Here is a 25,607-nt window from a genome sequence, read left to right on the forward strand (position 1 = left end):
TTAAAGACAAAAGTCTTACAAAACTCTCACTGCTTTTTATACTTATAGTTTATTTAACTTTTTTTCTTTAACTTTACAAAGGAAAATATATTCTACAATTGTTTGAATGGAATTCATATTTTTTAAAGTGCAATGATGAATACTGTTGTCTAAATTAACCTGACTAAACAGACTTTAAAAAAAAAAAGACAAAACATTCAGTGAATGAATTGTAAATTTTGCCAGAACTTGCTACCGGAAAACAAATACAAATCTCACGATTGAAATGTTATCTTTGTCCAAGGGAAAATTGGAATCTGCTGATGTTCCTGAATTACTGTATCAGATAACGATGAGCGACTCAAACCTTCGTCATCAGCAAATGATCAATGGGCTCAAATCATCATTTAATTTGATTTTAATTTAATTTGATGAAGTCCAACAATTCAGGACATTTATGCTGATGCCAGAAAAATACATTATGCCCATTATTATTTCTTAATTCTTTGGGGTCAAAATTTGGTTGCTTACGCCTGCTGATGGGTGTTAAGTGGGGGGTTCGGACTGGCGCTGGGTGCTGTTGATGCCTGGCGGAAATTCGGTGGTCATTTTTTAAGGGTGTTAAAACGTAACATATTGCCGGCTAACACCATGGAAATCATAACGTCAGTACGCGTACAATGTCTCATTGGCGCCCTTCTCGCCACATTCAATTTTGCCGCCTCACTTAGTGGCTGGCGCCCATGACGCCTGAAAAAGTTGGACTGCACAAGGTGGAGAAATGAATCTGGGGCGTTATTTAAAGGGAGTTGCAGCCTGGACTCCGAGGTCACGGTCAGTGCTGCGTTTGATGCTCGCACAGAGAGTAGGGTGTTGGCGTCGTACTGCTGTTGACTCGTCAGATTCAGTACTAGTATCTCGAACACATTGCTGGGTTCCATATCGTGAAAATTTGACACTTGCATTTTGCTGCGATCTCTGCAAAGTTATGGGGGCAGTGATCGCACACCACATAGTCCTGCGGTGCCGACTTGAAAGGCGCCGGCTGTAGAGACAGCTTAGGGCAAATGTAGATCGTCCCCAGAGGAGAGGCCCCAGACGATGGGGCAGGAAGCCGTATGGATGCAGGGTTTACCGTGTGCATTACTCTTATATTGAGATGTACGAGGAGCAGTGCTGAAGAAAGCTAAGGTTCCGCAAGGAGGTTGTGACTGAGCTTTGCAACCTTCTGCAGATATACCTGGCAGCTGACATCGGCACCAGAACAAAGAAACATAGAAAATAGGTGCAGGAGTAGGCCATTCGGCCCATCGAGCCTGCACCGCCATTCAATGAGTTCATGGCTGAACATTCAACTTCAGTACCCCATTCCTGCATTCTCGCCATACCCCTTGATCCCCCTAGTAGTAAGGACTACATCCAACTCCTTTTTGAATATATTTAGTGAATTGGCCTCAACAACTTTCTGCGGTAGAGAATTCCACAGGTTTACCACTCTGGGTGAAGAAGTTTCTCCTCATCTCGGTCCTAAATGGCTTACCCCTTCTCCTTGGACTGTGACCCCTGGTTCTGGACTTCCCCAACATTGGGAACATTCTTCCTGCATCTAACCTGTCTAAACCTGTCAGAATTTTAAACGTTTCTATGCGATCCCCTCTCATTCTTCTGAACTCCAGTGAATACAAGCCCAGTTGATCCAGTCTTTCTTGATATGTCAGTCCCGCCATCCCGGGAATCAATCTGGTGAACCTTCGCTGCACTCCCTCAATAGCAAGAATGTCCTTCCTCAAGTTAGGAGACCAAAACTGTACACAATACTCCAGGTGTGGCCTCACCAAGGCCCTGTGCAACTGTAGTAACACCTCCCTGTTCCAGTACTCAAATCCCCTCAATATGAAGGCCAACATGCCACTTGCTTTCTTAACCACCTGCTGTACCTGCATGCCAACCTTCAATGACTGATGTACCATGACACCCAGGTCTTGTTGCACCTCCCCATTTCCTAATCTGTCGCCATTCAGATAATAGTCTGCCTCTCTGTTTTTACCACCAAAGTGGATAACCTCACATTTATCCACATTATACTTCCTCTGCCATGCATTTGCCCACTCACCTAACCTATCCAAGTCACCCTGCAGCCTCAAAGCAGCCTCCTTGCAGCTCACACTGCCCACCCAACTTAGTGTCATCCGCAAATTTGGAGATACTACATTTAATCCCCTCGTCTAAATCATTCATGTACAATGTAAACAGCTGTGGCCCCAGCACAGAACCTTGCAGTACCCCACTAGTCACTGCCTGCCATTCTGAAAAGTACCCATTTACTCCTACTCTTTGCTTCCTGTCTGCCAACCAGTTTTCAATCCACGTCAGCACACTACCCCCAATCCCATGTGCTTTAACTTTGCACATTAATCTCTTGTGCGGAACCTTGTCGAAAACCTTCTGAAAGTCCAAATACACCATGTCAACTGGTTCCCCCTTGTCCACTCTACTGGAAACATCCTCAAAAAATTCCCGAAGATTTGTCAAGCATGATTTCCCTTTCACAAATCCATGCTGACTTGGACCTATCATGTCACCTCTTTCCAAATGCGCTGCTATGATATCCTTAATAATTGATTCCATCTTACCCACTACCGATGTCAGGCTGACCGGTCTATAATTCCCTGTTTTCTCTCTCCCTCCTTTTTTAAAAAGTGGTGTTACATTGGCTACCCTCCACTCCATAGGAACTGATCCAGAGTCTATGGAATGTTGGAAAATAACTGTCAATGCATCCGCTATTTCCAAGGCCACCTCTTTAAGTACTTTAAGTACTCTGGGATGCAGACCATCAGGCCCTGGGGATTTATCGACCTTCAATCCCATCAACTTCCCCAACACAATTTCCCGACTAATAAGGATTTCCCTCAGTTCCTCCTCCTTACTAGACCCTCCGACCCCTTTTATATCCGGAAGGTTGTTTGTGTCCTTAGTGAATACCAAACCAAAGTACTTGTTCAATTGGTCTGCCATTTCTTTGTTCCCCATTATGACTTCCCCTGATTCTGACTGCAGGGGGCCTACATTTGTCTTTACGAACCTTTTTTCCTTTACAAATCTTTAGAAGCTTTTGCAGTCCGTTTTAATGTTCTCTGCAAGCTTCCTCTCGTACTCTATTGTCCATACCCTAATCAAACCCTTTGTCCTCCTCTGCTGAGTTCTAAATTTCTCCCAGTCCCCAGGTTCGCTGCTATTTCTGGCCAATTTGTATGCCACTTCCTTGTCTTTAATACTATCCCTGATTTCCCTAGATAGCCACGGTTGAGCCACCTTCCCTTTTTTATTTTTACGCCGGACAGGGATGTACAATTGTTGTAGTTCATCCATGCGGTCTCTAAATGTCTGCCATTGCCCATCCACTGTCAACCCCTTAAGTATCATTCGCCAATCTATCCTAGCCAATTCACGCCTCATACCTTCAAAGTTACCCTTCTTTAAGTTCTGGACCATGGTCTCTGAATTAACTGTTTCATTCTCCATCCTAATGCAGAATTCCACCATATTATGGTCACTCTTCCCCAAGGGGCCTCGCACAACGAGATTGCTAATTAATCCTCTCTCATTACACAACACCCAGTCTAAGATGGCCTCCCCCCTAGTTGGTTCCTCGACATATTGTTCTAGAAAACCATCCCTTATGCACTCCAGGAAATCCTCCTCCACCGTATTACTTCCAGTTTGATTTGCCCAATCTATATGCATATTAAAGTCACCCATGATAACTGCTGCACCTTTATTGCATGCACCCCTAATTTCCTGTTTGATGCCATCCCCAACATCACTACTACTGTTTGGAGGTCTGTACACAACTCCCACTAACGTTTTTTGCCCTTTGGTGTTCTGCAGCTCTACCCATATAGATTCCACATCATCCACGCTAATGTCCTTCCTAACTATTGCATTAATTTCCTCTTTAACCAGCAATGCTACTCCACCTCCTTTTCCTTTTATTCTATCCTTCCTGAATGCTGAATACCCTTGGATGTTGAGTTCCCAGCCCTGATCATCCTGGAGCCACGTCTCTGTAATCCCAATCACATCATATCTGTTAGCATCTATTTGCACAGTTAATTCATCCACCTTATTACGGATACTCCTTGCGTTAAGACACAAAGCCTTAAGGCTTGTTTTTTAACACCCTTTGTCCTTTTAGACTGATGATGTAGTGTGGTCCTTTTTATTTCTTGCCTTTGTTTACTCGGCCTTCCACTATTGCTTTTTACCATTCTACCATCTGTTTCTGACTCCACATTACTTCGCCCTGTCTCGCTGCATAGGTTCCCATCCCCCTGCCATATAAACACTCCCAAACTGCATTAGCAAATGTTACCCCCAGACATCAGTTCCAGTCTTGCCCAAGTGCAGACCGTTCCTTTTGTACAGGTCCCACTTCTCCCAGAACTGTTTCCAATGTCCCAGGAATTTGAATCCCTTCCTCTTGCACCACTGCTCAAGCCACATATTATTTCTAACTATCCTGCTCCCTCTACTCTGATTAGCACGTGGCACTGGTAGCAATCCAGAGATTACTACCTTTGAGGTCCTACTTTTTAATTTAACTCCTAGCTCCCTAAATTCAGCTTGTAGGACCTCTCCCCGCTTCTTACCTATATCGTTGGTACCTACATGTACCACGACAATTGGCTGTTCACCCTCCCTCTCCAGAATGCTCTGCAGCCGCTCCGAGACATCCTTGACCCTTGCACCAGGGAGGCAACATAGCATCCTGGAGTCTCGGTTGCTGCTGCAGAAACTCCTATCTATTCCCCTTACAATAGAGTCCCCTATCACTACAGCTCACCCACTCTTTTTACCGCCCTTCTGTGCAGCAGAGCGACCCATGGTGCCATGAACCTGGCTGCTGTGCCTTCCCCTGGTAAGTCATCTCCCCCAACAGTATCTAAAACGGTATATCTGTTTTGGAGGGAGATTACCGCAGGGGACTCCTGCACTACCTTCCTGCTCTTGCCTTTTCTCTTGGGTCACCCATTCACTATCTGTCCTAACCCTTACCTGCGGTGTGACCAACTCACTAAATGTGCTATCCACAACATTCTCAGCATTGCGCATGCGCCAGAGTGAGTCCATCCGCAGCTCCAGTGCCATCATGCGGCCTGTGAGGAGCTGCAACTGGACACACTTCCCGCACACAAAGTAGTCAGGGACACTCTCACATAGCACAGGACACGGGTCCGAGCTCTCCTGCCATGACTTAACCTTTAAATTAATTTACTTACTAAAATTTACTTCAACACCAAACAGCTACTTAGTAGTTTGCTGCCAATTAAACCAATCTAAAAGTCAGTCTAAAAGAGAGTTATACTTATCAGTCGAACAGCCAACCACTTACCAGCTTGGTTGTGACGTCACCACTCAATTTCGCACCCCTCTATCTTTGTCTGCAGCTGGTTGGGCTGGTCTCTGGGCCTCCGTCTCCTACTCTCGCACTCCTTATCAGCTGTTCTAGTGTCAGCACTGGTAGGAAAAACAGGACAAAACAGCACCTGCCACCCCCACTTGCCCAAACTCACCCACTTACCAAACTCACGAATGCCACTCTTTGCTGCTGCAGTGGCAGTGAATGTGACAGTTGCCTTCAACTTCTATGCTATCGACTCCTTCCAGTTTCCAGTAAGCAATATATGCAACATCTTGCAACTTGCAGTACATTGCTGCATTCGCCAGGTGACCGACAGTCGTTACGGCAAACAAATGGATTCGATCAAGTTCAGCATGTCCAGGGAAGACCAGGATGAGTGCACCCATGACTGTGCCAGGATAGCGGGCTTCCCCAGGGTTCAGGGAGCCATTGATTGTACACATGTGGCATTGAGGGCATACGTACAGCTGGTCTGCGATCACAGGCCAATGATCCTCGCTGTCAATGCCCGCTATCCTGGCAGCTGCCACGATGCCTTCATCCTGCAGGAGAGCAGTGTGCCACGACTCTTCAAGCCACCGCATGAAGGCCGTGGCTGCCTCCTGGGCAACAAAGGATATGGTGTGGCCACCGGGCTGATGATACCCTTCCGCAATCCCGCCACCCCTGCCGAGGAGTGCTACAACACCAGCCATTCTACAACCCGGGCCATTATCAAGCAAACTATTGGGGTCCTGAAGCAGCGTTTCTGCTGCCTTGACTGCTCTGGAGGGGGCATTGCAGTACTCACTTGATAGAGTCTCCATGTTCACTGTTGTCTACTGCATGCTGCACAACCCGGCGATTATGAGGGGCCAGCCATTACTACCAGGGGTGGATGATCCACCTCAAGAGGCCGATGACGATGAGGAGGAAGACGAGGAGCTGCAGCCAAGGAGGAGGCAGCCTGACACTGTGTGGCTGGAAGGGCTGTTCGTCAGACGCTCATCGCTCATCGATTCCAGTGAATGAATCTTGACGTTCCGAATGGCCAGCCTATACACCTGAGCATCAACTAAACACATCGTGACCCACCCTGCAGCCTTCCATCTTTAATAACTGCATAATTATGTGAACAATCAAAATTTGGTTTATTGCAAACATAAATCATGTGTGGTGAAAACAAGCACAAGACAACAACTTCATCCCCAACACACCAACATACCCACAAACCCCCTTCAAACATTTGTAGAGACATCCAAGTGCCACTATTGACATCAGTTCATTTTCTAACAAGGCAGCCATCACCAGCAACTACCAAACAATCGTTTCATCGTTCATCCAAGTGCAATAATTTACATGAGCTCACATTGCAACAAGCTACCTATCTCTGTTGACTATCAAACAGGTGTTTGGTAGGTCAAACAAGTGCAACTAGGTATAAAAGCTCATATCTTAACAAGGTCAGCTTATGTGGCCACCTTCCCACAGGGCTTTACCACCCCTTCCCTTCTCCCCCCACACCCCCCCTCAGTTGCTGACATGGAGCCGCAGGCACACATGATGTCCTAGCAGGACATCCCTGACCAGCTCGGGCCCTGGAAGACCTGGCTGTGGACTGCATAACCTCAGCATGACTGGAAGCACTCTGTGGATGGAGTGCAGAGAGTGGCAACTGCAAAGGTGGAATGGTGTCGTGCTGAGAAACGACATCGCATTCCAACTGGTCCAACAGGCTGCTACTCCCCTGGGGCAGAGCATCATTATCTGCAGCAATCTGGGTGAGGTCAGATTGCTGCCCTGGTTCGGCAAGGTTAGGTCCCTGTTGAACTGATGGGGCCTCAGACAGAATGGCAGCAGTCAGTGCGTCCGTTGAATCTTTTGCTTCTGCCTCAAGAGTGTCTGTGACTGCAGTACACCAGAGAGCTGACTCAGGACACCACGCACTGATGACATTTGAGTATGGAGGCCTACAATAGCATCGACCTGGTGTTCAATGGCCACTGCAACATCAGCCATAGCCCGTGCCACCATGTCTGGGACCCATGGTCACTGTTTGCATCCAGCATCCGTTGGTATCTACCAAGGATGGGCTCAATGGGCTGCTGAGAGGCATGAGCAACAGTTGAGGCAGACTTCTTCATCCTCACAGCTAGTGCATCAAAACTCTGTGGCACCCTTGCTAGTGCACCCAGCACATCGCTGTGCAACTGCAGGGATTGGCTTGTGACAACCTCTAGGTCAGGCTCATCATCAGAGCGGTGCTGAGCATCACTCAGGCGCGCACTCACCCTCTGGGGAGTTGGCCCCCTGGGCTTCCCCTCCCCCATGGCGTTGCTGGAGGCAACTGGGTCCCGGACCATCACCCACCTCTGCCTCCTCGACCACCCTTTGGTCAGCAGCACTGGTGGCCCCGCTGTCAGACTGTGCACCCTCCTGCATAAGATCAAACAACATGTCATCCTTCTGCTCCTCCTCTTTGTCGTTGCCACCATCTACACCCATGGAATGTGCCCGAGGAGGCCCCGGTGGATCTGGTTGATCAACTGAAAGCACAAACACAGACGAGCTGTTACCTGCAGAGGATGGGGCCAGGAACAGGAAAGACATTCGTCAATGCCAGTCTCATGGAAAGAGCTACACGATGATGGTGTGAAGGCCAAGTGTCCTGCAGGTCGCTGCAAAGGATCTCAACATACCATCACTGTCCCGAGAAGGATCAGCCGCACCCACCGCCATCGCACCAACCTGCCACCCATCAGGGTAACTATCCGTTCCTCCAACGGAGCGAGCACTTGGAGGTTTGGCTCCCCTCCACCAGTCCGCATTTGCTCCTGCCGGTTGTGTGCGAGCTTTGATTATAAGATTAAAGAGAAAGTCGGAGTTAGAGGCCTTCTATCAGTGTGTCCCAAGTGCCTTACATACTTTAGTATACATTATGACAGTCTTCACAGCTCGATGTAATTACCATTCGAAGCATGGATTTGTTGTGGCAATGCTTGAATTCGGGGGCCAGGACCTAACAGTAACAAGGAGGCTACCGTCTTCGACAAGCATTTGAAGACTGAGGAGTTAACAACATGAGGGGTGGGTCTGCAGAGCCGAGTAGCAAGGTTAACAGCACATACAGGCCCTTGTAGTGGGTGAGGCTGCAAATGGGAACCATGACTGTGGCCTCACCTACTTAGAACATGGATTCCGAGACAATACATCAGTACATTGAGCAGAGAGTGCACATTGAGGTCAGAGCATAGCATGTTGAAGTTTGAAATTAAAGATACTCGCCCTCACTACCCGTGTCAGGTCGTTCCACTCTTTCCTGTATTATATGGCTGTCCTTGGCACCGTGTCACTCGCAGACACTCGCTCTGCTATTTCTCTCCATAGCATTCGGTACTTTTGGGGTTGAGGTCTCCTCCCAGCCTCTGTCCTGAGCACCTGCCGATGCTTCTCCAGTGCATCACGGAGTGCATTCACTGCAGCGTCCGTGAACCGATGGGCACGCTGACGAGCTGCTGCTGCAAGGTCTGCCATGCTGACTGAGTGAGTAGGAAGCGAATATACGCAAGAGGCATTGAGGCGCCCAATCGTCGCCTCAGTACAATCCAGGTGGCGCCACTATGTCCGTGGTGCAGCTCCAAATGCTGCTCAACGCCCGGATGTTGAGCCCACACTTAATGGCCCACTTAGTGCTGCGGAGCGCATCCAGGTAAGTGTGCAACGCCATGATTTAACTCTGCTATCCACTCTTTAGGCAGAAAAACGGAATTTCTTATTTGGAGTCTGCGCCTAATGTGTGGCGTTAAAAATTTCTCACAGCCGGTGACACTGACTCAAAAATGGCGGTACCGAATTTTGACCCCTTCGGTTTTTGACAATGTTATAAGGAGCATATTTTTTTAATTTGTTCAGATTTCTTTTTAAAAGGCTGTTCAATTTTTGGATTTTTATGCTGGACATTATTCGGGTTCAGGGTGACTAGCTGCTCCTCTAAGCAGACCTCATGTCTCCTACGAACCAGAGTGAGTTTTTACCAGTCCAGTAAATGTAATCAGTCCTAGGGATCAAACAGAACCCTTATCAACGTGCTCTGACGTGTGTATCACATGGTGCCATGTGATCATCTCCTCCTTTCTACAGGGAAGAATATACACTGTAGCAGACCATGGATCAGGCAATAAACCAACAATTGTACATTTATTTTAACATTAAGTGGGGAAGCCAAGAGCACTCACTACAGTGTATTTACAGTAACTATAAACTTTTACCAATCCCCTTGAAGTGTCAAAATAAAGAAGCTTTGTTGCTGCACAAAACCATAACATAAAATTGATCCTTGAAAAACAGTCACTCACTTCATATGTGGCAAAATATCATCGCAAAAGCCTGGTGTTAACTTCTTGCCCTTGATGGCCTCAGCCTGACTGGTGCTGGGTGAAAGTTGCCAGATATAAACTCATTTACAGTTCTGGGATCTAGGGCTGTCCATGAAATAGATTTCGGGGAACAATAGCCCTGCCCCTCTCTCAAACATGACTCACATTTTTAATTCAGACTTGGTCATCAGTCACATAATGCTGGTTACATAGGGTGAAATATATGTGATTGCAGGACATTGCCACTTTGTCCAGCCTGTCACAGAGACATTACTAAACAGAATTACACCATATTGACTCTGCACTCAACAGGTATTAGCATATTAACCTCCCTTCTGTTCAACAGGAACAAACCCCACAGACTCGTATTAATGTTCTCGGCATACAAGACTGCGATGTATATTCTCTGCAGCTTGATGGGTCAGCCAAGAGTACCTGACTTGAACCCTGTTTATACTGTAACTTGCAAGGACAAATCCAATAAATAATCCATCAAAGACATTATCACAAAGGCTGCCCAAGAAATTGGGTAGCAGAGTAGATAAGAAGCCTCTTTACCTTTAGGGACCTGGATTTGAATCCTATTATTAAACATTCGGAAGACAAAACCCATTTTCTTTGGCCCCTGCCACAAACATCATTCCCTAGCCACCGACTCCTTCCCCATCCCTGACCACTATCTCACACTGAACCAGACTCTTCTCAACCTCAGCATCCTATTGACCCTGAGCTGAGCTTCCCACCCCAGATCTTCTCCATCACAAAGACTGTCTATTTCCACCTCCATAGCATCATAGGCAGTCCCTCAGAATCGAGGAAGACTTGCTTCCACTCTTAAAATGATTCCTTAGGTGGCTGAACAGTCCAATATGAAGGACACGGAACCTGTCACAGGTGGGACAGATAGGCATTGAAGGTAAGGGAGGGTGGGACAGTTTTAGCGCACGCTCTTTCCGCTGCGTATGCTTGATTTCTGCATGCTCTCGGCAATGAGACACGAGGTGCTCAGCGCCCTCCCGGATGCAATTCCTCATGGGCAATCTTTGGCCAGGGACTCCCAGGTGTCAGTGGGGATGTTGCACTTTTTCAGGGAGGCTTTGAGGGTGTCCTTGTAACGTTTCCTCTGCCCACCTTTGGCTCGTTTGCTGTGAAGGAGTTCCGAGTAGAGCGCTTGCTTTGGGAATCTCGTGTCTGCCATGCGGACAATGTGGACTGCCCAGTGGAGCTGATCAAGTGTGGTCAGTGCTTCAGTGCTGGGGATGTTGGCCTGGTCGAGGACGCTAATGTTGGTGCGTCTGTCCACCCAGGGGATTTATAGGATCTTGCAGAGACATCGTTGGTGGTATTTCTCCAGCGACTTGAGGTGTCTACTGTACATGGTCCATGTCTCTGAGCTATACAGAAGGGCGGGTATTACTACAGCCCTGTAGGCCATGAGCTTCGTGGCAGATTTGAGGGCCTGGTCTTCAAACACTCTTTTCCTCAGGTGGCCGAAGGCTGCATTGGAGATGGTGTCGAATCTTGTCGTCAATATCTGCTGTTGTTGATAAGAGGCTCCCAAGGTAACTGCCCCCAAAGGAAGTGGAGTGTGGGAAATTGCACTCCGTGTCCATTGAGGGGCAGTAAGGCCAATTCTGCGGCATGAGCAGGACTTCCATGCTGGGGGGTAAAATTCACGGCCCCAGAAGGTTACCGCCCCCAAGATGGGAGCCTGTGAGGGAAGTGGAGGGGAGATGGGGGCGGGGGATGGAGAAACCCAGGGCGGGGGACGGGAGGGGCCACATTGCAGCGGAGGTCTGGGGGGGGCGAAGTGTGTTGAATGGACGGGCCTGGGGCCTCTGTGCCTCGGTGCGGGGAGTATTCAGAGTGGGGTGGACGGGTTGACTGCGCAGATGGCGGTTGGTGGATGTGGTGTGGTTAACGTCGCGGGGGCGTGGCTCCAGGGTGGCCGGGGCTGGGGGCTCGACATTCGGGGGTGTTTGGCATTTGGGAAGGATTCTGATGGGACAGAGCGGGTTGGGTGCGGGGGGAGTGTTCCCGCTGTTGGGTGGGCCCGGAGCCGGGGGTGGGGGCATGGTCTTGGGATGGGGGGTGGGCTGTTTGGGGCTGGGATTGGGAGAGACTTCTTCACTGGGGGAGTTGTTGGCCTGTGGGGTTCCCTGCCGCGGAGATTTGTTGATGCCAGTTCATTGGGTGTGTTCGGGAGGGAGTTGGATGTGGTCCTTGCGGTTGGGGGGGTCGGGGGGTGTGGAGAGAGCGTGGGGGGGTGGGGGGGCGGGGGGTGTGCTGGGGTGGGTGATCAGCCATGATCTTGTTGAATGGCGGTTCAGGCTCGAAGGACCGAATGGCCTACTCCTGCATCTATTTTCTATGTTTCTATGTATGGGAAATGGTCCACATTGTCCAGGGCCGTGCCGTGGATCTTGATGTCTGGGGGGCAGTGTTGTGCAGCGAGGACAGGCTGGTAGAGGGCCTTTGTCTTACGGATGTTTAGCATAAGGCCCATGCTTTCATACGCCTCAGTAAATATGTCGACTATGTCCTGGAGTTCAGCCCCTGTATGTGCACAGATGCAGGCGTCGTCCGCGTACTGTAACTCGACGACAGGGGTTGGGCCAAACCACCCATCGGTGACGATGACTGGGCTACCAGCGACGACCGAGCCTCCTGCAGCTGCGACCTGGACCTCTTTTCCTCCCCCCCAGCCCCCGGCGATCTCCTCCTCCTCCTCCTCCGATGTTGATGTTGTCCCAGCCCAGACCCTCAATGACGCCCGGCGAGCTAGGTGAGCCTCCAACCAGGTGATCGAGCCTCCAGCGGCGACCAGGCCTCTCCAGCTGCAACCAGGCCTCTCTTAACGGTGACCAGGCCTCTCCTGCGGCAACCAGGCCCTTTCCAGCGGTGACCAGGCCTCTCGAGCGGTGACTAGGCCTCTCCAATGGCGACCACGCCCTCTCCAGCGGCGACCAGGCCTCTCGAGCGGTGACTAGGCCTCTCCAACGGCGACCAGGCCTCTCGAGCGGTGACCAGGCCTCTCCAACGGCGACCAGGCCTCTCCAGCGGCGACCAGGCCCTCTCCAGCTGCAACCAGGCCCTCTTCAACGGCGACCTGGCCTCTCGAGCAGCGACCAGGCCCTCTCCAACGGTGACCAGGCCTCTCGAGCGGCGACCAGGCCTCTCGAGCGGCGACCAGGCCTCTCCAGCGGCTACCAGGCCTCTTGAGCGGCGACCAGGCCTCTTGAGCGGCGACCAGGCCCTCTCGAGTGGTGACCAGGCCCTCTCCTGCGGCGACCAGGCCCTCTCCAGCGGCGACCAGGCCTCTCGAGCGGCGACCAGGCCCTCTCCAGAGGCGACCAGGCCTCTCGAGCGGCGACCAGGCCTCTCGAGCGGCGACTAGGCCCTCTCCAGCTGCGACCAGGCCCTCTCCAGCGGCGACCAGGCCCTCTCCAGCGGCGACCAGGCCTCTCGAGCGGCGACCAGGCCTCTCGAGCGGCGACCAGGCCCTTTCCAGCGGCGACCAGGCTTCTCCAACGGCGACCACGCCCTCTCTAGCGGTGATCAGGCCTCTCCAGCAGCGACTAGGCCTCTCCAACGGCGACCAGGCCCTCTCCAGCGGCGACCAGGCCTCTCCAGCTGCGACCAGGCCCTCTCCAATGGCGACCAGGCCCTCTCCAGCAGCGACCAGGCCCTCTCCAGCGGCGACCAGGCCCTCTCCAACGGCGACCAGGCCCTCTCCAACGGCGACCAGGCCCTCTCCAGCAGCGACCAGGCCCTCTCCAGCGGCGACCAGGCCCTCTCCAACGGCGACCAGGCCCTCCCCAGCGGCGATCAGGTCTCTCCAGCAACGACCAGATTGCCTCTAGCGATGGCAGCTGTGATTCTCCTTCACGACGGCATTTGGATCCCCTCTTTCTATGATGGCGGTTGGCCTTTCCTCCTGCTTCAGAGAAGACTGGGCCTCTACTTCCCCACTAGTGAACTGGCACCCCCATAGCATTGCCTGCCTCAGCCCATCTACTGCTGAAACCCTCTTCCAAGCTTTTGTTACCTCCCGACTCGATTATTCAATGCTCTCCTGGCCGGCCTCCCATCTTCCACCCTCCATAAACTTGAGCTCATCCAAAACTCTGCTGCCTGAATCTTTTTTCTCAAATTGGCCTGAGTTTTTATCTTTTTTTGGGCTCTCCCAGGAAACCACATGGCTTTTGAGTGAAGCGGGGAGTCTATATATTGTGATGCACAAAGCAGCATAGTTGTTTGGATAGACCAGAAGGTCTTTTTCTCTGTCATTGTTCGTATGTATTGTAACCCACACCAAGTTCAGCTGACCCATCACCCCTGTGCTTGATGACATACATTGGGTCGGTCCACCAATACCTCACATTTAAAATTCTCATCATCATGTTCAAATCCCTCCAAAGCCTTGCCCTCCCTATCACTGCAACATTCTCCAGCCCTACCACCCTCCCAATAACTCTTTGCTTTTCCAACCCTGGCCTTGTGCATCCCCTGCTCTGTTCAACCAACCGTAGACCTTACCTTCAGGCACCATGGCCCTGAGCTGCAGAATTCCCTCCCTAAACTTCTCCACCTCTCCTTCCTTCCTGCTTTTAGACCCTACTTAAAACCTATCTCTTTCACCAAGCTAATTTCTCACACTGAACCAGGCTGTTCTTAACCTCAACATTCTGACCCTGAGCTGAGCTTCCCACCTTATATCTTTGTGTCAATTTTTGTCTGATGCCGCTCCTGTGATGGGATGAAAGTCACTCTCTCTGCCTGTCTCTTTCTCCTTTCTCTTTAGTGGAAATTCCTACTGATGAAAATTTTAAGCAAAAATAAATCAGCTTGACTACAAATGTTTTAAAAAAAAAATGTTGTCTTCATGTTAGTCTTTTCATTAAAATTATTGACTGGAGGAACTTCATCTCTGTGGCTGGCTGTGCTGTAGCTGACCTAATGCTGACACGCTGTCTGAAATGGGAAAATATTCCCTTCTCCTATAATTACATTCCTCGCTTTGATGAGCACTAATAATTAGGAACATAGTAAAAGGAGGCGGCCATTCATTCTCTTGAGCCTGTTCCATCATTCAGTTAGATCCTGGCTGATCAACCCCATTTACCAGCCTTTGACCCCTATCCCTTAATCCCTATCCCTTGATACCCTTGCCTAATAAAGATCTGTTGATCAAAATCTGGAAAATTTCACTTGTCCCACAGCACCCACAGCTTTTTGCGAGGAGAGAGCACCAGATTTCTGTTATGTATGTAATAACTCGATAGACTGAATACTGTAAACTAACACAGGTACAAACCTGGCTCTGCTTTATTAGGGCCCAAAGTGATTACATTACATGATGGCTTGCCTTTTATACCTGGGCCACACACACATGCGTACAGCCCAATGACCTCTGACAGTGGCACAATCTGATGGCTAGTGACCCCAAGCATACATACATGACAATATCCCCCTTTAAGATATTAGCAACAGCCTTTTTACAAATTGAGACGGTCCGGGGCTTTCCGCTCCCAAGTTGATCGTCTCAGTGTAACTCCAGCTTTGGGCGAGCGGAGTCCTCTGATGACTGAGGGTAGGTTGGTTGGTCACTGATTGTGTCTTCCTCAGACTGTTCCGGTTCATCCGTGTGCCGCAGCGTTATCTGATCGACATGTTTCCTGCATGTCTGCCCATTCTTGAGCTTGAAGATAAACACTTTGTTACCCTCCTTGGCCATAACAGTACCGGCGATCCACTTGGGACCTTGACCATAATTTAATACATACACAGGATCGTTAACAGAAATGTCACAGCAGCGCGATCATATTACCACTGCTGACTTTGACGTCTGTATTCAACATGATCGTTCAAGGCAGGGTGGATAAGAGAGAGCTTGGTCTTGAGACCTCTCTTCATCAATAGTTCAGCAGGGGGGACCCCGGTAAGCATGTGGGGTCTTGTCCTGTAACTAAGCAATATGCATGACAAGCGAGTCTGCAGTAAACCTTGAGTGACACGTTTCATACTCTGAATGATGGTTTGGACAGCACGCTCTGCTTGACCATTAGATGCAGGTTTGAATGGTGCTGACCTCACATGTTTGATACCATTGAGTTTCATGAACTCTTGAAACTTCAGTGAAGCAAGATCCGTTGTCGTTTACAACGATGTCGGGCAGACAATGAGTGGCAAACATGACACGAAGGCTCTCAATGGTAGCTGTGGATGTACTGGATGACATGATTATACACTCTATCCACTTGGAATATGCATCCACCACAATTAAAAACATTATTCCAAGGAAGGGACCTGCAAAGTCGATGTGGATCCTGGACCATGGTTTTGAAGGCCATGACCACAGTCATGAGCGCCGATTTCGCTGATGCTTTACTTAACTGCATGCAAGTGTTGCACTGATGCACACATGATTCCAGATCAGAGTCAATTCCAGGCCACCATACATGAGACCTGGCAATGGCTTTCATCATGACAATACCGGGATGAGTGCTATGTAGATCATGTACAAATTTCGCTCTGTCTTTCTTAGGCATAACAACATGATTACCCCACAGAAAGCAATCTGACTGAGTGGATAGTTCGTCTTTGCGACGGTTGTAAGGTTTGGTCTCCTCACACATTTGCTTGGGTATGGCAGACCAATCATCACTATGGATACAACGTTTCACAACCGATATCAGGTCCTGACTGGTCCAGGTCTTAACTTGTTGAGCCATGACATGGGTACTTTACTTTCAAAAGCATCCATAACTAACAGTAAGTCTGCAGGTTGTGGCGTCTCCACCTTCGGTGTGGGCAACAGCAGACGGCTCAGTGCATCGGCACAATTCTCGGTGCCAGGTCTATGGCGAATGACATAATCATCGGCAGATAATGTCAGCGCCCACCTCTGGATGCGGGACGATGCATTGGTATTGATACCTTTGTTTTCCGAAAACAATGAAGAGTGGCTTGTGATGTTTCCAGTTCAAACCGAAGACCAAACATGTACTGATGCATCTTTTTAACTCCATACACACAGGCTAATGCTTCTTTTTCTACCATGCTGTAGGCACTTTTCGCCTTTGACAAACTTTTAGAAGCATACGCAACAGGTTGTAGTTTACCCGACTCATTAGTTTGTTGGAGCACGACCAACTCCATATGACGAAGCATCACAGGCCAATACTAGACGTTTACACGGATCATAATGTACCAGCAGCTTGTTAGAGCAAAGCATATTAGTAGCTTTCTCAAAAGCTCTACCTTGAGACGCACCCCAAGCCCAGTTGTCGCCTTTTCTTAGCAGCATGTGTAGTGGCTCTAATGAAGTGCTCAATCTAGGTAGGAAATTACCGAAGTAGTTGAGTAGACCAAAGAATGAACGCAGCTCCGTCACATTCTGAGGCTTGGGTGCATTTTTGATGGCCTTGGTTTTCAAGTCCGTAGGCCTGATGCCATCAGCAGCAATTTTCCTCCCCAGGAATTCGATTTCTGATGCCATGAAGATGTACTTCGAACGTTTCAATCTGAGTCCCACTTTGTCCAGACAATGTAGAACCTCTTCCAGGTTGTTCAGATGTTCAACGGTGTCATGACCTGTGACCAGGATGTCATTTTGGAACACGACAGTTTTGGGGACAGACTTCAGTAGACTCTCCATGTTCATCTGAAATATGGCTGCAGCCGAGCGAATTCCGAAAGGACACCTGTTGTAGATAAACAGTCCTTTATGAGTGTTGATGCATGTAAATTTCTTCGACGTCTTGACCAGCTCCAGTGTCATGTAGGCCGACGTCAGATCCAGTTTAGTGAACGACTTCCCCCCGGCTTGTGTTGCAAACAGGTCATCAGCCTTCGGTAACGTGTATTGATCCTGTTTCGAAACTCGGTTGATCGTAAATCCTGACAGTGCCATCACTCTTCAACACAGGAACAATGGGGCTGGCCCATTTATTAAATTCGACCAGTGATATGACCCCTTTACGCTGGAGTCTGTCCAGTTCGATTTCGACTTTCTCCCTCAACATGTACGGATCTGCCCGAGCTTTATGATGGACGGGTCTTGCATCCGAGTCCACGTGGATCTGCACCTTGACTCCCGTGAAATTGCCGATACCTGGTTCAGACAGCGAGGGGAACTTGCTCAGCACATGGAGTATCATCCTCCGACTACAACGCTTTGATACCGTTTCAATTCCATTTGATTTTTTCTAGCTAATTCCTGCCGAACAGCGTTGGACCATTGCCTGGAACAATCCAGAACGATAAATCATGAACCGCACCATCATATGACACCTTGACTACTGCACTGCCAATCACTGTTATGAGTTCTTTAGTGTACATACACAACTTGGCATTGACTGGACTCAGCTTAGGCCTCACAGCCTTAGTATCCCACAGCTTGTTGAATGTCCTCTGGCTCATTATTGATTGACTCGCACCCATGTCCAATTCCATCGGTACTGGCACACCGTTAAGTTTCACATTAATCATTATCGGTTGGCTCTTTGTTAGGAGCGAATACAGTTCATACACTTCGTCCTCTGGTATCTCGGATTACATATCCGGATCCGCGCTATACTGGTCATCATCCTCCACGTGGTGTGTCACAGCACGCTTGCTCAGCTGCGGACACATGCGCTGGCGATGCCCCAGTCTCGAACAGCCTTTACAAATGTACTGTTTAAACCGACACTGATGAGGCCGATGATTGTCCCCACAACGGCAACACGGTGAAATCGGATTCATTCCCGTTGGCAGACTTTGGACAGCCACAGGTTTCGCATACGCAGTCGAGTAGGCCCTGCCATATGCAGCTCTGCCAAACAACAATACAATCTTGTTTACAATACTTGCCAAGTTCCGATTTTTCGATGATATCTGCTTTAAGTTTTTGTCTGTCGTCATGCATGCCTGGGCAATCGTGATGGCCTTGCTCAAATCCAGCGTCTCCGCCGCCAGTAGCTTACGCAGGATCACCTCGTGGTTGATGCCGATTACAAAGAAGTCCCGCAGCATGTCTCCAAACGCGTTTTCGAACTTATACGGTCCTATTTATCTACAACAGGTGTTCTTTCGGAATTCGCTCGACTGCAGCCATATTTCAAAGGAACATGGTGTGTCTACTGAAGTCCATCCCTAGAGCCGTCGTGTTCCAAGATGACATCCTGGTCACAGGTCGTGACACCGCTGAACATCTGAACAACCTGGAAGAGGTTCTACATCATCTGGACAAAGTGGGACTCAGATTGAAATGAATTCCGACACATCCCGGCCCTCAGAACGAACGTGCGTGTAGAATTGATATCGTGAGATGATGATGCCTTCTTCTGGTTTGAGATGGTCATGTCAATTCCTCATAGTCCTTGTCCGTTGGACTTGCAGGCGAGAGAAGATTCTTTGAGTCCATAGATTTTCGGACCGCAAACCGTGAGGAAGATCACCCTGCGCCTAACTGCGTCAGTGGGTTCCTCCATTTTGTTAGCCACGAAGTACTGGTCCACGCGAGCTACAAAATCTGCCCAGTCCTCTCCCTCCACGAATCTCTCCAGAATTCTGATTGTGCACATTTTTGTTTGCAAAGGTTGTTAAGTTACCTCGTCGCCAAATGTTATGTATGTAATAACTCGATAGACTGTAAACTAACACAGGTACAAACCTGGTTCTGCTTTATTAAGGTCCGAAGTGATTACATTACATGATGGCTTGCCTTTTATACCTGGACCGCACACATGTGCGTACAGCCCAATGACCTCCAACAGTGGCGCAACCTGGTGGCTAGTAGCCCCAAGCATACATACATGACAATTTCCACCACCATTTAAGTGGAAAAAGTACTTCCTGATTTTGCTCCTGAATGGCCTAGCTCTAATTTTAAGATTTAAAAAAATGTGTTCATGGGATGTGGGTGTCGCTGGCAAGGGCAGTATTTATTGCCCTTGAGAAGGTGACTTGAACCGTTGCAGTCCGTGTGGTGATACTTCTATGCAGCGGTTTTGGTACAACTGAGTAGCTTGCTGGGCCATTTCAGAGGGCAGTTAGGGCCAACCACATTGCTGTGGATCTGGAGTCACATATAGGCCAGACCAGGTAAAGTGGCAGACTTCCTTCCCTAAAGGACATTAGTGAACCAGATGGGGTTTTAATAACAATCCAGTCATTAGTAATGGTCACCATTACTAATACTAGTTTTTTATTCCAGATTTATTTAATTAACTGAATTTAAATTTCCCAGCTGCCATGGTGGGATTTGAATTCATGTCTCCAGATCATTAGTCCAGGCCTCAGGATTACTAGTCCGGGAATATAACCAGTATGATACCACATCGAATTGCATCCCCCGTGTTCTGGATTTCCCCAACCAGAGGAAATAGTTTCTTCGGATCTACCCTATTGCATTTTAAAAATAATTTTAAACATCACAATTAGATTGCCCATCAACCGTCTAAATTCAGCAGAGTACAAAGCAGGTTTACGCAACCTTTCTTCAATTTAACCCTTAACCCTAGTATTCTGATGAATCTGTTCTGTACCTCTTCCATGGCCAATATATCGTTCCAAGGTGCAGTGCCCAGATGACTCCTTTATCAGTTTATCTTTCTCCAAGTCCTTGGTCACTCTGTCCATGATGATAGATTCCAGTAACTTCCCCACAACTGATATTAAACTGAGGTCTGTAGTTTCCTGGTTTATCTTGCCTCCCCCACCCCCACCTTTATTTTCTTAAGTAATGTTGTGGCATTTGTAACTTTACAATCCAACGGCACAGTTCCTAAATCAAGAGAGAATTGAAAAATTATGATGAACACATCTGCAATTTCCCCACCTGTTTCTTTTAATATCTTAGGGTGGAAATTACCATTAAAAAAATCCATAAGACTGTACAAACTATTCAGAGTGAGTTTACGAATTGCTATATTGAATGTATACATAGACATTTTTTTTCTCTTAAGGATATGAGCATTTCTCCTCTTCCCTAGAATTGCCAAGCACCATCTGGTGCCAGACACTCAGGTAGCCTGCTCTCGGTCCTCTGCCTTCACTGTTGTGAATTGAGGATGGCTCCCCTGCAGAGTTTTTTTTATCCCCTCATCCTCCCTCTGGAAAGAACCTGTCCTCCATTCCGTACTTCCCATAGTGACACAGCTGAGATCAGTAACTAGGTGTAAGGGGAGTTGTGAACACAAATCTATGTCTTGCCTCTCTGTTACATGGTACATTGATGCTCTGAGACATTGCCCCATAGCACTGCTAGCTATATCTGGCACAAATCAAGCTGTGTCCATAGCTTTCTTTAGTACTGCTTCGCTCATGGTTACTTATTAGCTTTTTATTAATGGTATATATTTCAGTCTAACATTTACAAGTTAAAAGAACAAGTTATATTTGCAAAAATGTTATTACCTTCAAAGCTAAAGTATTTAACTAAACAAAATTTTGTGTTCAACTCCCAGTCTCACCTCACATTCACATTTCACCTACCTGACGGAGGAAACTTTAGTTAAATGGTTTAAAGGAGGAAGACAAAGGCATCAATTACCTCTTTAAGCACTATCTAAACAAGTATTGTGGAGCCAATGTCCAACATGTCCAATGGCTCAGTGGATAGCTGCATTGTGTGGTGTGGTGCTGATCCTTAGGAACCTCCGGAAGGTGTGCGCTTTGATCATGGGCTGTACTGAATGAGCTGGTCACATTCCAGAGCAGCACTGCAAATGGCCCCCAAGCTAGAAAGGAGAGGTATTAGCTGAGGTGACTGCTCCTGTGCCTCCTGCTGGAAAAGTAAGTGGGGGTGGAGGTGGAGGGAGAAAGGTTAAGACTTGGCTCAGCTGTGATTTGCTCCCTCCCCACACCCTTCCATTCCTCAGTCAAAAGTTATTGTCAACACTCACTATCTGAACTCAATTGAAGAGAGGCCATTTACGCAAGGGCTGCAGGTGCCAGAAGGGTCACTGTCTTCAGGAACGCAGAGGAGAAAACTGGAGGGAAAGAGATGGCTTGCCTTATTGTAAATTAACAAAGCAAACCTGTGGAGGTGGCTGAATTGGTCAGTCCTGCTTTCCCAAGGGAAGAGAGGAGAAACATGTTTTCCTTCATTTGAAATGCCACTCAGTTGTTAACATAACTTGTGCTCTACTTTTTCAGGCTTCGGGAATTTGGTGGAGGAAGTACATATGACAAAGAATCTGTGGCAGTCATAAAACTGAACAACACAACAGTTCTGTATCTAAAAGAGGTGACAAAATTCCTTGGTCTAGTTTGTTTTCTTAGGGAAGAAAGTTTTGAGCGCAAAGGTAATTTTTGCCTATTTTGTCATAAAATCACTCGCCATCATAAATATGTCTAATTAGTACATTACTTACGAAAACAACTGTAACACATTCTCCACATGTACTCAAAATGGACAGATGTTTTTATTTTTCTCGACTACAGTTCCCTTAATATAGGATATCCCTATGTAACAATCTTTGATTTTCGATATGCCCAAAACTGGAAAGACCCCTACCCTTGCTCAATGTCTCCACAGTGGCACATTCAAGATCAGCAACTGACCATCTGTGGAATTACTAATATGAACACACATCCTACCATTTCATGGGCACTTACTATTTGAGTTTGAGCATGCTGAAGCACCCTGGTAATGCAATCCTTTTAATTTAAGGCAACCATTACAAAGAAAAAGTTTTTTAAAGTCACATGCTGTCCTTGTTCGTTTTTAACATATCTTCTTCTGTTCCATTTTTGGAGCATTCTGCTATGGTGAAACACTATCTAGTAGTTTACACTAAGAACTTCCACAATTCACTGCTAAAGTAGTAGGCTGAATTCATAACTGTAAGGTAATAAAAAACATGGAATTAGGAAGGCCATTTGGACCTCCAGGATTTCTCTTTCCACAAGGCATCCACAATCCATTCTATCAAGAGTTCCACCTCAATCAGATGAGTACAGTAATGTAGTGCTTATGGTACTGGAGTAGTAAGCTGGAGGGTGAGTTCAAATCCAATGTTATGACTTTGAATTCAATAAATCTGGGCTGATACCAGGAACCGTCAACCCTACCTAGTCTGCACTAGCTGTGACTCCAGTCTCATGAAATGGTTAACATTTAATATCCTCTGACGTGGTCTGGCAAGCTATTTAAAAAGGCTCGGCAACATTTTCTCAATGGGGATGAGCAATAAATACAGACTTGGTAGTGTCGTCCACATCTTCAGAATAAAAAAAGTCCCATACTTGTTTAATTTCCTGAGTTCTGCAAAAATGTCTTGCTGATCCTACAATACCTGTCTTCACTTGTTTTCCACAGATGAGATAATCATGGTCTCAGCAACACATAAACCTTTGTATTTCATGGAAAATGTGATCATTTCTGTCTGTACTTTCCCCTCTAACCTTCAATTCATTTTGTAACCAGATATGCTTTTGCATATTCATGATTCTGGGGGCAAACAAACTCTAGACTTGTTTGAGGCTTGTTTTATTTTGGTGCTTGTGCTCTGTAGTTTGCTCTGTAGTTCTGTTCTAACAAACCAAGTTAAATGTTCGTCCATTTAAGAAGCAGACTTGCTAGTGTTGCTGAGCCTGTACACAATACCTTGGCTTCACATTAAAAACCACAAACCACTGAGGGGACTAATACGAATGTACTTTTTACATTATTTGGTTGCATTTGTTGCCTTCTGGATATTTATTGGATTTAATTTTATTTTCCTTTTTTACACTGCAGGTTTGATAGACTATAATTTTCATTGTTTCCGCAAAGCTATTCATGAGATTTTTGAGGTTCGCACGACTATGCTGAGGTGCCGCAAACAGCTCAGAGGACTGCAGAGAAGCAAGCTGGGAACTCCCAATGGCACACCCAGACCTTTGTCGTAAAGACTACTACATCCAAGGTTACATAGGATGATATAGGTTATACGACACAAACAGGGCATTCGGCCCCAACAGTCCATGCCGGCGTTTATGCTCCACTCGAGGTGTTTCTGCTAGCGCATTCAGTGATGTTAAGTAGCTATACGCTGATACCAATGCACTGACATGCATGAAAATAATGCTCAGAATATTAACACTGATAGAGAAATTGCTCTAAAGCAAGCACTTTGTAAAAGATATATTTTTCTTTAGCACCTGCTGAAAATCAGTATTTATTATATGTAACTTCTGTGTATTACAAAATCAAGTGTCTTTTGCTGGCCTGCTGAAATTGTAGCAGTTTATTTTAAAACAAATTAAATCCCGTTTAATATGCTATAGCTTTCTGTGTTAACGGCATGGGTTGACAGTTTCGGAGGATATCAGGTTTCCATCACCTTAATCTCCTGCCAGTGTACCTAACCTTAGAGACACTACTCTTTGTTTCCCCTTCCAGCTTTCTCACTTCCTCTCCTAAAGCAGCTCTCTGGTACCTCGGGCACGAGCAGGGCTGTAGCCATGAAGATTTTTTGCCACGGTAAACTTGGCTTTTGACAGTATTTTTTTTGTTGTTGACCATTATAGGCCAGCCCATTAGGAGATCGGACAGCTGTGCCACTCTACATTACAGGAAATGACTACTTTCTTCTCAGAAGCATGACTGAACAGTGTTACTTGTGTTAACAAATCAGGACAGAAAAATAAGTTTCTGGGGCAGCTGCCTGTCATTGCCTCAATCCTGGCTAGAACTAAGAGGCAAGACCATGACTTTAGCAGGCAAGTGCATCCGCAGGAGGCAACACAGCCACGCACACACACACACACTCACACTTTCCAGGAGGAGATGTTGATAGCGAGTAGGACCGTGACTGAATTTTTATCCCTGCCTAGTGCAGGTGTGTTGAGGTTTGCTGGGATTCAGCTAACCTTCTTGGCCTGCACGGCCTAGTTTCATACAGAGCAGTGCACTTACTAACTGAGGCACTGGGAGAGCAAAGAGTCGCTTCTGTTCTTGGAAACTGTCGGCTCTGAACCACTCCAAATTAATTGCTGTACCAGTTTGTGTTTAGCATTGAGATTCCTGAGTGCAAGTTGACTTGTGACACTTAGAAGAGATCATGGAACAGGCCACCTTCATTTATGTTTTCCTGCCCTGGATTCTAAACAGGCTCTCTCAGAGGGAAGTACATAGTAAGGTGCTGGAGCTCCACTACACAATGTTTTTTAACAACAGAAACCAAGGAGTACAAATGCTGTAAAACTAAGAAGTCCACTCCTTTTTGAGTGAATCTAGCATTGACATGTGACAATGCTTAATGCCTACTGTGCAGTTTATGAATCAGATGTCAAGTATCCAGATATATATAGCTGCTTGTTATTTGTTTTATACTCTGGTTGAGTAAGTAAAATAATAACGTACAGGTTTACTTAAAAGAAAATAAGTAATATGTGTCTCTAATAAGGAAATGCTGTATTTTTGAAATGCTGAAAATATTCTGCAATCTATTTTGCATAGATGCAACCACACACAAAATGATAAGGAAACAGGGGGTTTGCCAACATGCATGCCCCAACCACAAAACGATGGTAGGCACACAAGAACGCCTCCTACATGCATGTTTTGCCCACATGCCTTTGCTATAGGCTTGCTAGAGCCCACCTGTCATGCTTGACAATAAATTTAAAGAATTCAAACTGATTCAGTAGTTCTCAAACTTTTGTTGAGCTGGAAGCAGCAAAGATCCATTTAGCCTCTCGTGCTCTTCGAGCTAAGGAAAACATTACAAAAACAAATGACAAAATAACTCTTGTTTCGTTTCTCCTCCTCCTTCACTATTGCTTCTCTCCTGTTCCTCCGCTTTTGTTTCTCTTTCTCCTCCATTTCTGATTTTCTCTTTCACTGCTCTTTTTCTTTCTTTCCTCTCCCTCCA

The 25,607-nt window shown here is 47.3% G+C and overlaps 1 protein-coding gene across 2 annotated transcripts in view; it reads left to right on the forward strand.

Moving 5' to 3' along the window:
- LOC139266894 (ras-related GTP-binding protein D-like) overlaps window positions 1–25,375 on the forward strand; it is a 47,269-nt gene extending 21,894 nt beyond the window's left edge. Inside the window, exons 6-7 of one of the 2 annotated variants that reach the window (XM_070884509.1) lie at window positions 21,904–22,052; window positions 23,489–25,375. In XM_070884509.1, coding sequence (XP_070740610.1) covers window positions 21,904–22,052; window positions 23,489–23,640 — 301 coding nt within the window. In that variant the 3' untranslated portion in view covers window positions 23,641–25,375. The remainder of the gene's footprint in view (window positions 1–21,903; window positions 22,053–23,488) is intronic. The other variant, XM_070884510.1, reaches the window with a different exon arrangement.
- The last annotated feature ends 232 nt before the right edge of the window (window positions 25,376–25,607 follow it).

Source organism: Pristiophorus japonicus, chromosome 7, assembly GCF_044704955.1.
Source record: "Pristiophorus japonicus isolate sPriJap1 chromosome 7, sPriJap1.hap1, whole genome shotgun sequence".
In the NCBI taxonomy this organism is placed as follows: domain Eukaryota; kingdom Metazoa; phylum Chordata; class Chondrichthyes; family Pristiophoridae; genus Pristiophorus; species Pristiophorus japonicus.